The 12311-nt window shown below is 36.4% G+C and overlaps 3 protein-coding genes and 1 long non-coding RNA gene across 7 annotated transcripts; 2 read left to right on the plus strand and 2 right to left on the minus strand.

The window, feature by feature from the left end:
* Positions 1 to 11: 11 nt before the first annotated feature.
* LOC113469355 lies at positions 12 to 3478 on the minus strand. 2 transcript variants are annotated; one of them, XM_026826976.1, is made up of 3 exons: positions 3431 to 3478; positions 1212 to 1741; positions 12 to 267 (listed from the first exon to the last, which is right to left on the minus strand). In XM_026826976.1, the coding sequence occupies exons 1-3, from the start codon at positions 3450 to 3452 to the stop codon at positions 49 to 51; spliced, it is 771 nt and encodes a 256-aa protein (XP_026682777.1). In that variant the 5' UTR covers positions 3453 to 3478; the 3' UTR covers positions 12 to 48. The 2 variants fall into 2 exon arrangements, with proteins under 2 accessions (XP_026682777.1, XP_026682776.1); XM_026826975.1 differs by lacking the exon at positions 3431 to 3478 and adding an exon at positions 2298 to 2596.
* Positions 3479 to 4322: 844 nt separating this feature from the next.
* Positions 4323 to 12114, minus strand: LOC113469363. The gene is made up of 3 exons (XR_003392808.1): positions 11686 to 12114; positions 9804 to 9831; positions 4323 to 4480 (listed from the first exon to the last, which is right to left on the minus strand). It is a non-coding gene; the product is annotated as an uncharacterized LOC113469363 (long non-coding RNA).
* Positions 4854 to 5862, plus strand: LOC103513880 (28S ribosomal protein S33, mitochondrial). Its single transcript, XM_008478731.2, has 2 exons — positions 4854 to 5036; positions 5484 to 5862. The coding sequence occupies exons 1-2, from the start codon at positions 4908 to 4910 to the stop codon at positions 5709 to 5711; spliced, it is 357 nt and encodes a 118-aa protein (XP_008476953.1). The 5' UTR covers positions 4854 to 4907; the 3' UTR covers positions 5712 to 5862.
* Positions 10117 to 11371, plus strand: LOC103513879. 3 transcript variants are annotated; one of them, XM_008478728.3, is made up of 2 exons: positions 10117 to 10922; positions 11042 to 11371. In XM_008478728.3, the coding sequence occupies exons 1-2, from the start codon at positions 10232 to 10234 to the stop codon at positions 11083 to 11085; spliced, it is 735 nt and encodes a 244-aa protein (XP_008476950.1). In that variant the 5' UTR covers positions 10117 to 10231; the 3' UTR covers positions 11086 to 11371. The 3 variants fall into 3 exon arrangements, with proteins under 3 accessions (XP_008476950.1, XP_008476951.1, XP_026682783.1); XM_008478729.3 differs by having other exon boundaries at positions 10117 to 10843; positions 10963 to 11371; XM_026826982.1 differs by having other exon boundaries at positions 10117 to 10807; positions 10927 to 11371.
* Positions 12115 to 12311: the final 197 nt, after the last annotated feature.

Here is a 12311-nt window from a genome sequence, read left to right on the forward strand (position 1 = left end):
TTTACATTCTGTTCTATCATAGAATGAAACCTCGTATCCTCCAATACACTATATCCTTACCTTCTCTTGTAGCAGTTCCTTCTCTTGATTCTGTTTCTCTTGGTTCTTATCTACACTAGACTTTACATTCTGTTCTATCATAGAATGAAACCTCGTATCCTCCAATACTCGCAACACTATATCCTCAATGCTAGGTGTTGCTATCTGTTTCACTACTGGCTCCTGATGTTGCACTGGGGGAGGCGTGTATACAGGACTGTCAGATATCTGTGTGAGAGAGAGAAAATAATAATAATAATAATAATAATAATAATATAGTTAAAATACTGTATACAGTATACAGTATCAGGGATCAGGGCCGCATTAGGGGTGGGGGGGGAGCTCCATTTTTCTCCTTTGCCGTAGATCAGACTTCGAAAATTTGGAGTCTGCCATGTAGGGGGCTAAGTCGCGGATGCGATTCCTGCTTAAAATAAAGGTCGTTCCCGAAACGGCTGGCTTTATCCTATCCTGTCTTCCTTCTCTCTTCGTTTTCCGGACGATAAGACCTTAGCAGTCACAGTTCCCTCTATCAAAGTTTTTTTCTTCTTCTTTGTTCTTTTTTTTAAGTTATTCCCTAATCCGTCTAGGGCATTGGTTCCCAACCTGGGGGTATTTACCCCCCGAGGGGTAAAATACCCTTTTTCGAGGGGTAAAAAGAACTAAGCGCTAAGTGAAAAAAAAAAATACAAAAGATATAGAAAGAAAAAGATGGGATGAAGGAAATTTATGTGACGATGTGAACGGACCCTTTAAACCTCGATATAAAACCTCTGAGATGTGCACTATGTGCTTTTGTTCTACTTATTGAAAATATGTTAAATTTAATAAAATAATTTAAAAATAAATAAATAAACCTACTGACCAACTGGGTACAATTTCAATATGTACTTGTTCTTTCCCTATCTATAGCTTTTTCTAAGCTTTACTTTTTAGGGGGGGGGGGGGGGGGGGGGCTTTGGGGGGGGGGGGGGTAATGGCTAAATTTGAGCTTAAAAAGGGGTATTTGTTTAAAAAAAGGTTGGGAACCACTGGTCTAGGGCCTAGGACAATCTATACTTGGTAAAAACAAACCAAAGTATTATGTTTATCCAAACTAAAGTACCTACATATTACAATGTAGAGAATTTAAATAAATTGTTTACGATATTAATAATTGGTACTTAACTTACCTTAGATGTACTCGCTGGTGTCGTGGTCATTACACTCACTGAACTGAACAGTCCTCCTCCTAGCATAACCATGCTATGAACTCCACCCCATAGCATGTTCACTACAGTACTAACAGCCTGAGCTACAGCATACACAGGAACACTGGCATAGGATGGGATAGCACTTAGGAAGTGTCCGGCACTGTAGAAGGGAATACTCAAGTAGGATGGGATAGAAATTAGAACGTTTCCCACACTGTAGAAGGGATTACTTAAGTAGGATGGGATAGCACTTAGAACGTTTCCCACACTGTAGAAAGGTGTACTCAAGTAGGATGGGATAGCAGAGATGAAATTTCTAGTCGCGTATATTGGGGTGGTGATGTATTGTCCAGTAGCGTAGAGAGAGGTTATACACAGGGAGACTAAGTGACGTAGGAAATCAACAGTGGTGGATATCGGAGTTGAGATGAAATCTACAGCGGCGGTCCAGGGGGTAGAAGTGAGATCAGACGAGGGGGCAACAGAGGAGGAGGTAGAACTGACAAGATCTGTGAAATAAAAAATAATACAATTGTGAATTTTTTTGTGGTGAAGCAAGCTTTTTTCACTTTTTTTCTGACAACAGCATTAAAAGTGATTAATCTACTAAACAATTAGTCCCAGCAGAACCAATAAGCTGGGCCCGTCCCTACGGGAATTTTTTAGCCCGTAGTTTATTCGATCGTGGTTAAAGAATACCTTTGTACCTACCTAATTTGTTTAATATTCAGTTTATTATTATTATTGATTTTACTTTCATGTAATGATTTAAAATTAAGACTAGAGCCCGTTCTCCCTTTATTCCTTTTAATGTTTCCTAATAACTACCAATATAGTAGGTACTGAAGTTACCCATACATTTATTGACCTTGCTCGGCGTAGCTTTACACAGGTGACGCTAAAACCGGTCTTAAAATAACGACTGAAGTGTTATCTAAAACTTTCTCACTTTGAGTTCATAGGTCGTCGCGACAAATTATACTGGTTGCCACTGAGTGCATCCTTAAACCAAGCATACAGCCGAAACGGTATCATTTTTAAATGAAGAAATCTAATGGAACTTACCGGAGTACAGGGGACAAAACATCCAGAAACCTGAAACAAAGACAAACCAAATTCATATTTACTACATTTTGAACACTTAAACCCTCGGATTTATTCAAAATAATTGAATTGATACTGAAAACTCGAGATTTTCAAAGAGCCTGCAGGATCTTAAGAGTAGGAGTATTTTTTTTTTTCATCGACTGCAGCGCAATAATGCCCTATTTAACCCTTATTCTAAGAGCTATAATTTAGGATTTATGTCACAAAAATTTCAAACTGTGTACCTACTGTCAAATCAGAATGTTATAACCTTATAACTTAAGAAAGAAATAGTCTCGACAAAATTTCAGTGATAGAAGTTCGTTAAAAATAAATCTTTATTTTGCTTGTCTTTCAAGATTGATAAAATTATTATTATAATGATGAACATCACTTGAAATTGCCCAAATTATTGAATATTAGAATTTTAGTAAAATGATTATAAATATGTAATTAGATATGAATTAATAATAGAATACGTGTCAGTTAACGGGTTAGTACTTAGTAGTGCAATGTAACAAAAGTAGAGTGACAGACAGACAACACCAAAGCCCCTCCCTTATACCTTTTTATTCCTATCGTAATAATAAAGGAAGGACGGGCTAAAAAGGTAAAAAAAAAAAATCCCCCAAAAATCAGTTTTTTTTATGATTTTCTGGACAAAATTTACACCACCATTTTCGTGTTGCTGGTAAAAAGACCTTTAATTTGATATATAGGTCGACCAGGTTTGGATAAGTCCTTCTATGGGGACAGACAGAGTGACAGACAGAAAACACCAAAGCCCCTCCCTTATACCTTTTTATTCCTATCGTAATAATAAAGGAAGGACGGGCTAAAAAGGTACGGCGGATTTCAAAAATTTACAATACATGTTCTTTAGGACTTTAGGTTAAGTTTAAACCATGGTATAATCGATCGTCTTTTTGACTTTTGTTGCCGCTACTGGTTGCCACTTGTTCTTTAGGACTTTAGGTTAAGTTTAAACCATGGTATAATCGATCGTCTTTTTGACTTTTGTTGCCGCTACTGGTTGCCACTGAGTGCATCCTTAAACCAAGCATACAGCCGAAACGGTATCATTTTTAAATGAAGAAATCTAAAGAACTTACCGGAGTACAGGGGACAAAACATCCAGAAACCTGAAACAAAGACAAACCAAATTCATATTTACTACATTTTGAACACTTAAAAGTTGGTATTATTAGTTTACATCAGTCACCCATGTGGTTGATTGGTTGAAGTTCATATCTTTACAAGAGGTTACATGTATGTTGATAGACATCTTAAATGAGCTACCTCCTTCAGAAGAGGAAAAAAAACGTCTCATTGTACAAACAGTACGATAACGATGTTAAGATCCCACCTTTGGGCGTCTTGTCTGTTTGAAGGATTAGGAAAAGTACTCAATGCTAAACACAACAAAAATATCTTCCTCTCGTAAATCCATTGAGGAAAAAATTGTTTCTTCAAGTTCTCAATCATCCACATTCGACTGCAAAACTTCAAGGACATGGAAGGAGAACAGCTGATATTGTTTCTAAAGGGTGTCCAAGAGGGTTTCAAACCCCAATCCTTCAAACACCGTGAGATAGGTGATAAGGAAGATTGTACAATAAACGGCTCAGAATAATGAGAAGAATGCAAAGTGCAAATAGAATACCTATGTAATAGGTTCCTAGGAATACTAAAGTAGGTACAAGGTGCTAGATAGCTAAGTGTAGGCGCGGGTCTACGCTATACACTCTATTGTTTCCTCATGTTTCCGCCTCGAGTAGCGCCGTGCTGGTGGCTTGAGTTCTGAGGTGGGGGCAGTGCTTTGTCTGCGGGGGCCTGGGCGGCGTGTGTCACTGGTTTTCATCACTTGCTGTTCATTAGACAGCGGCTTGTCATGTTCAGAGTTGCTATACACTCTATTGTTTCCTCATGTTTCCGCCTCGAGTAGCGCCGTGCTGGTGGCTTGAGTTCTGAGGTGGGGGCGGTGCTTTGTCTGCGGGGGCCTGGGCGGCGTGTGTCACTGGTTTTCATCACTTGCTGTTCATTAGACAGCGGCTTGTCATGTTCAGAGTTCAAAGTCTCCATGGTTTATGTAGGTACACATTCAATAGAACAATTAACTCAACATAATTTCACACTAAACACAGTTAAAATAGTTTTAGGTCCTAGTGAAACAAATAGAATATTGTACCTAGTTTATACTGCCAACATAGGACTGAAAAGTCCCTTTACTCTTGCAGTCTAAACAGCCTAATTAAAGAATCCTTCTTATACTGTTGACATTATGGGATTACCCAGTCATCGTCAACAGTATAAAGAAGATAACTTTAAAAAAGTGTGTACTTGAGAATTTAATTTTTCTAGGTAATATGTATGAGTATTAGCTATGTACCTATTACAAAACTTTCAATGTTTACATTCAAAGATTTCAAGGTTTTCTTTTTAATGTAAATAGGTAATTAAATTATCTTTCAGTAAATTTCTGTGTTATCAAAAAGAGCTTCAACAAAGAATGTCAATTCATGGTAGTTAAAAAGGATACGATTAGGATAAGATCCCTCTTGTGCAAAATCTTTCAATACATCCATCGCCATGTCTGGTTTTCAAAAATACTCTGAACTTATCCAGTTGACAACCAACTATGCCAAGAGAATGGCCATCCTAAGCAACAGGATATTTGGTGAAGTACCAGTACCTCGGGATGTAAAGACTATGAATAGGGTAAGTTAAATTATACTTGACAAGTTGGTGGTTCCCTTTTTCATTAGGTACTTATGGGAGATTCTTACTTGAGGTGTGTTCTGAATGCAGTTTTAACTGTGGTTCAAAATTAAAGCTCTATAGAAATTTATTTAATAGTTAATTATGAACACAGACAAATACTTTCTTACTCATATTTAGCCAAGAATCTCCACCTTTTCCCATGTACAGACAGGGTTGGTGCTCTTCGTCAGCTTCTCAATCAGCCCTAACTAGGGTGATTGCTTTGGGCTAACATTTGGTAGTGGCTACAAATTTTACAAATGAATGCCCTTTGCACTCGAACTTTGCTATTTCTTTAGCAAGGGAAATTCAGGCTGGTATACTCCCTGTTTAAAGTCCCCCAGCCAGACTAAGGTGGTTTATTAAAATGTAGGTAGGTACCTTAAAGCTTGGATTTTATTTCAGGTTGTAAAAAGATTTTCTGTTCTCCCTGGTTACAAAGATCCAGCCATTATCAGATATTATCCAAGACACATTGAAACTGGATTGCTCATGAGGAGTTTACGAGATTATGGTCTATACCGTGATGAACATGCAGACTTCACGGAAGAAATGAGACGTCTTAGAGCACTGCGTGGAAAAATAAAGAAAATGAACAAAGGTGGAGAGAAGAAATCCAAGAGTCTCATCTAGACATGCTATCAATTTTTGGTTAGTTTTTTCATCTACACTTTGTCCATTTCTAAAATTGTAAGTAGTTTACATATGATTGTTTTGTGTAGCTTGGATGTTCTCCAAATAAAGTAGACAGTATAGTATTGTAATGAGATTGAATTGTTGAAAATATTTGGACAACAAAAATTGGCATTGATTGTTCCCAAAGAAAAGTTTACTATAGCATACCTTGTACCTTGGTTACTCTCCCCTGGACTGTATAGGGAACAAAAAACACAGAGTTTAATATTGTGATCTAGCAATGTCTAAAATTAAGGCAGAGCAGAATTATTTTAATAAGATGATAAGTAATAAAAATACATCTATTTAAATAATGAATAAATAATATTGTAAAAATACATTTTAATGACTTAAATCTAGTATCATAACAATAAGATTGTGTAGATTTCATCTGTTATTATCATTCATCTAAGTAAGCTAAGAAGAGAAAGCTGGTTCAAAAATATGAGAAACCTTAAAAGCATTTTATTTTTTGAGAGAGTCCTTTACCTGGTGGAGTTCAATTTTCCTTTTACAAGGCTTAGTGCATCCTAAAATAGCCAGCAGCATATGGTGTCCTAGAGTCCTAACACAAGTTGTCAACCTATCAAATACATAGTGTACCTATTTATAATGTTGCTTAATGTCAATGAGGTGGTGGTTATTAACAGGGCTAGGCTAAGCTAGGCTTGAAATATACAACAAACAAAAACTTAAAGGAGGAAAAAAATCAATTCTCTAGTTCTACTTAATACTAAGATAAGAAGAAAAATGTTTTCACTTGACTTTTGTCCAATATCCTAGTCAAGTGAATACATTTTTCTTTTTCGAGTATTTATTGTGCTAAGATTCTCTGGTGATTATTTTATCAAAGAGGGGATTAAATATCGAATATCTGTATCAAAGTTTTGTTGGAGGTATTGGACGTGACGTCAGAATGCTCTGTCTTGTGGTATGTGTTGTAGCTTGATAAACAGTGACGTAGCTTGGTGTAGTAACTGTACACAACGATCCAAGTGAAAACACAGAACACTGAAACAACGAATCAGTACATGGGTTAAATGTTAGTACGACATTCTAGCTATATTGTTACACTTACTTTTGTATTCTTGTAAAAAGTGACCACTCATTGGAAAAAAGGGTATTATCAACACCAAATGTTTTTTGTTGCAATACATTGTTCTTTCGAATTGTTTGGGGAAAATTATAATAAACAGAGAACAAACGAGAAATAAATCCCCTAAAATATAAGAATTAAGACCTTGTTAAAATTTCAAACGATCCATTAATTCCAGATAACTCTGTCAGGATTACATTCCATGGTTCAGAGTTTGATTCCCGAAAATATTTTTCGTAGCGAATCTCGGGGCAAACTCTACTAGTCCTATGTAGAATTGTAGATAGATGATACTTACCATGTACACATATCGGTATACGTAGCGAATCTCGGGGCAAACTCTACTAGTCCTATGTAGAATTGTAGATAGATGATACTTACCATGTACACATATCGGTATAACATAGGTGATGCCCAGTGCATTCTGTTGATAGCGATTGATCATACAACACACTGTGATGATGCTAGGTATTATAATGATGATTATTAACTCTGCATACATCCACGGTACTATGAACTGAACCTTTCTCTGAAAATAGATAATAGTGAAAATGGTTGGGTGGATGTTATTGTTTGTATGTTTGTTCTAAAATTACTCTCACACAATATTCGTCTCATTGTACAAACAGTATGATAACGATGTTAAGATCCCACCTTTGGGCGTCTTGTCTGTTTGAAGGATTAGGAAAAGTTATATTAATATTGAAGAGCTATGAATGTGTTGTACTCGCCACTCACGCTCAGACCGCCTGACGGACCGCGATGTGCCAGAAAGATGGCGGGAAGGGAAAAGTTTCAGACCAATCACGTTCAGACCGCCTGACGGACAATTAATATAATCAGTGGTGTGGAGACTATGGGATCATGGATGGAGATATGATGGGAGACTGTGGGGTCATGGATGGGGAGATCAGGGGGGTAGGTCACGATTGTCATGAAGATGAATATTTACTTTGATAAGTACTCAATGCCCCATCCCGTAGTACCTATGATGTCCCTCATCAGATGGACGATAAGAGAGAAGAGACACAATACTTCCCATTTAGGTTCTGGGTCAACACGAGAACAAAAGAAAGTGACCAGTTGAAATATTTGCAAATTTTATGGTAGGATTCGAACTTGGGACCCTCTGCATGGCAAGCGAAAACCCTTCAAGATGTACTTTACCTACTCGTACACCAGATTACTTAGATACAGTGAAAGAAAAAGATAAGAGGAAGCAGAGAGGAGAATCAAAAGGACGTAAGATGTAGGTGCATATGACATTATGTGTACTATGTACTTTACCTACTCGTACACCAGATTAGATACAGTGAAAGAAAAAGATAAGAGGAAGCAGAGAGGAGAATCAAAAGGACGTAAGATGTAGGTGCATATGACATTATGTCCAGGGGTTGACTTCCCACGCATATGAATAATTGAATATGTAGATACTCGTAATATTGATATGCGTGGCAACTGTACTGGGGGATCGTAAAGTTTTGAAAGATCGTAACGGGGGCCCCGTTCAACTTTGGGGCCCCAAATTTCAATCAACGACGTGCCTTGATTTGATGAAGATGTGTACCAAATTTCATCAAAATATTTTAATGAAATTTGGTACATACAGACAGATAGACATCTAAACCAAATGCAAAACGGTCGAAAACATAGACCTTCACTTCGTTCGGTCAATTATGTGACTTTTTTTGAGTCACGATAGGAAATTTCTTTTTGGACATGCTTTGGACTAGTTTGGACGTAATGTCAGACCAAACTAGTCCAAAAAGAAATAATAGGCACATAAAAAAATATGGCTACACTTGACATGTGCATAAATAATGCACAGCATGTGGAAGCTACATATGACAACACTGTCTCTTTATTTGGTACAGCGGAACATACAGACAGATAGACATCTAAACCAAATGCAAAACGGTCGAGTTAAAACATAGACCTTCACTTCGTTCGGTCAATTATGTGTTTTTTTTGAGTCACGATAGGAAATTTCTTTTTGGACATGCTTTGGACTAGTTTGGACGTAATATGTCAGTCCAAACTAGTCCAAAAAGAAATAGGCACATAAAAAAATATGGCTACACTTGACATGTGCATAAATAATGCACAGCATGTGGAAGCTACATATGACAACACTGTCTCTCAATCAAAATCACATGATCACATCAAAGAAGGCGGTAAATATTTGAATTCTAGAATTTTTTGAAACTTGAAAATTTTTCGGGAAAAGTTGAGAAAGTTTGGCAAATCTGAAAATTCTGGACTCGATCGTAATCACAATAGTTGGTAGTAACAAGATTACAAGTCCCTGGTAAAGTGGTTATGATTTAATTTCAAAGGATACGATTAGGATAAGATCCCTCTTGTGCAAAATCTTTCAATACATCCATCGCCATGTCTGGTTTTCAAAAATACTCTGAACTTATCCAGTTGACAACCAACTATGCCAAGAGAATGGCCATTTTAAGCAACAGGATATTTGGTGAAGTACCAGTACCTCGGGATGTGAAGACTATGAATAGGGTAAGTTAAATTATACTTGACAAGTTGGTGGTTCCCTTTTTCATTCGGTACTTATGGGAGATTCTTACTTGAGGTGTGTTCTGAATGCAGTTTTAACTGTGGTTCAAAATTAAAGCTCTATAGAAATTTATTTAATAGTTAATTATGAACACAGACAAATACTTTCTTGCTCATATTTAGCCAAGAATCTCCACCTTTTCCCATGTACAGACAGGGTTGGTGCTCTTCGTCAGCTTCTCAATCAGCCCTAACTAGGGTGATTGCTTTGGGCTAACATTTGGTAGTGGCTACAAATTTTACAAATGAATGCCGGTAGTTAAATGTCTTAATTGATAAATTAATATATTTTTTTTCTTATAGTGGTGGTGGATTTCCAATTCCTACAGGAAAAAAAAAATTGTTTAATTGAAAATTCTAATTCTGCATGAACTCACTCCTCACATGATGATCTTCATTTGAAACCTGAAACACACAACATGAAAACAACATGGGTAAAAGGGTATTGCCTGCATATGATTATGTATTATTTATTAATAATGTTATCATGCCCTCACGAAACTGATCATGAGTGTACAAACACTTCAACATGAACCTGTAGATGTGGGGACTAATGTTGTAAACCCATATGATAGGGAAAAAGACTTAATGGGGGTAATAAAATACCTATGAACCTAGAGAGATAACAGTTTACATTAAGATAGAATGGTCAAAACTGATAAGAGTGGCAAGGAAAGATAATTATCATGAGTCATTATGAACATTTTGTTCACAGAGACAAATCATTATATTCAGTGTAAGTAGCTACTTCCCTGACAGCTGAAAGATCATATTAATTTTTTGAATTAAAGGCCAAGGAACTAACATGAACATGTTTACAATGAGTTCAATACTAGTGGTTGTTTTTGTGCTCCTGATGCCAGTTCAAGGTTTTAACTTGATGAATCTTTTTGGATTGGGAAAACATGTGAATAAAAAAGATGCCATTGTAAAAACTATACCAGACAGACCAGAAGACTACTTTGCTCGCTTCATAAGTCTGGGGAAATATTCAGGAAAAGAGAAATATGTTGTGGACAAAGTGTACAGCATCAAGACACCAGATGAAGGAACATGGTCTATGGATGTGCTCCTTAAGAAACAAGCAAACAACCAAAAAAGTCAATCATATCCTTTGAAATATTTGAAATGTACAAATATTACTGTTGTCAGACAGTACAAAAAAGGTCCATATCAAGTGAAGAATTACATCTGTCCAGGAATAATTGATGATAAGCATATATCAAAACAATTAAACAAAGAAATTGTAGCACAAGCATCAAACCAGTATGCTGAGAGATTAAATAATTTAACTCCAAAATCAGGCTATTTTGTATGGAGAATTCTAAGAGCTTCAAGTATGGGAAGAACATCTCAGAAAGGAGACAAAGTTCACGTTAATGTGTCATTGAAACTCCAGCTCATAAAAGAAGAGGACATTGTAAAAGAAAACCCTGATATTCTAGAATGTACCGGTATTGTTGTTGCCTACAGAGGAAAGCCAGACAAAATAAAACATAATTGTCATTGAAACTCCAGCTCATAAAAGAAAAGGACATTGTAAAAGAAAACCCTGATATTCTAGAATGTACCGGTATTGTTGTTGCCTACAGAGGAAAGCCAGACAAAATAAAACATAAGTATTTCATCATGAAAAATATGGGTAAATGTAATAAGTAAAATATATTTGTGTCTTAGAAGCCACAATGAAAAATTGCTACAAAAAGGAGCTTTAACAAATGATCAGTGACCCGTTTTATAAGGGGTTAGGTTTAACTGAAAAAAGGAGCTTTATTGTTCATTGTTGTGGCTTCTGAATAATTACTCAAGGAGTAGGTACTAGCCTAGTCTCAAAAAGGGAAGAAAAAAAATCTGCAAGGAGTAGGTTAGGTATTCTCTCCTATGACATGGTATGAACATTGCGATACAAACGTAAGATACACATGACCCCCAGCAGTGAGGGAATGAATTCAAACAATATGGAATTCTGTTTAGACTAGATTTATGTGGTTTGATTATGTCCAAAGGCCTAGTCTCAAAAAAGGAAGAAAAAAAAATCTGCAAGGAGTAGGTTAGATATTCTCTCCTATACTCCTATGGCATGGTATGAACATTGCGATACAAACGTAAGATACACATTACACATGACCCCCAGCAGTGAGGGAATGAATTCAAACAATATGGAATTCTGTTTAGACTAGATTTATGTGGTTTGATTATGTCCAAACATACAATACCTACCTAGGTATAAAGTGAAATAACGAACTGATTTCCACATACCTGGGAAATGGTCGTTGATGCTTGGTCCAAGAGAGATTTCCATTTGCAACACAAGATCCTATTTTTTGTTGGAAGTACAATTTTCTCAAACGTTCAATGTTATAAAAAAGTTTTCAATTATATTAAATTCTAAATAAAACAACACATATTTAATTAAACACCTTAAAATTAAAACGGTTTAATTAATTATCAATTAATATTAATACTTTTATCACTCACGACGAAACGAAACACGGATTAAAAATACCTATTAAAAAAAAAATAAATTGAAAAAGAATGGAGTGGAGGGGAGAAGAGGGGAAAGTGTTGCCAAACCAATTTTAAAAGAATAATTATGCATTATGCACAATAAAAATCTGGTGTGAACATCACACGACTTTCTATTACATTAAGTCGGACAGTTCTAAAAGTTTCACCATTCGATTCCGCGTGAAAGTAAAAATAAAATTCTTCTTCACCTTTTCCCGTGTCCAGGCGGGGTCGGCGTTTTTCGTCAGCCTCTCAATCAGCCTTACGCTGCTTGATTGCTTTGGGCTGATATTTGGTTTTGTCTTCAATTTGATTTCTTTAAACAGAGGGAAATTTCGGGCTGGTACCCTCCCTGTTTAAAGACTAAGGCCCGGTTT

This window comes from Diaphorina citri, unplaced genomic scaffold, assembly GCF_000475195.1.
Source record: "Diaphorina citri unplaced genomic scaffold, Diaci psyllid genome assembly version 1.1 scaffold1041, whole genome shotgun sequence".
Taxonomy (NCBI): domain Eukaryota; kingdom Metazoa; phylum Arthropoda; class Insecta; order Hemiptera; family Psyllidae; genus Diaphorina; species Diaphorina citri.

Bases quoted from the DNA above. Each gene is read 5' to 3' on its own strand.
- LOC113469355 (XM_026826976.1), bottom strand. From the start codon at position 3,452: ATGTTTTGTCCCCTGTACTCCG. The intron at 1,742-3,430 runs GTAAGTTCTTTA...TTTATTTCACAG, and splicing joins GTTTTGTCCCCTGTACTCCG to ATCTTGTCAGTTCTACCTCC. The intron at 268-1,211 runs GTAAGTTAAGTA...TCTCTCACACAG, and splicing joins CACCAGCGAGTACATCTAAG to ATATCTGACAGTCCTGTATA.
- LOC103513880 (XM_008478731.2), top strand. From the start codon at position 4,908: ATGTCTGGTTTTCAAAAATACTCTGAACTTATCCAGTTGACAACCAAC. The intron at 5,037-5,483 runs GTAAGTTAAATT...ATTTTATTTCAG, and splicing joins ATGTAAAGACTATGAATAGG to GTTGTAAAAAGATTTTCTGT.
- LOC103513879 (XM_008478728.3), top strand. From the start codon at position 10,232: ATGAACATGTTTACAATGAGTTCAATACTAGTGGTTGTTTTTGTGCTC. The intron at 10,923-11,041 runs ATAATTGTCATT...ACAAAATAAAAC, and splicing joins AAAGCCAGACAAAATAAAAC to ATAAGTATTTCATCATGAAA.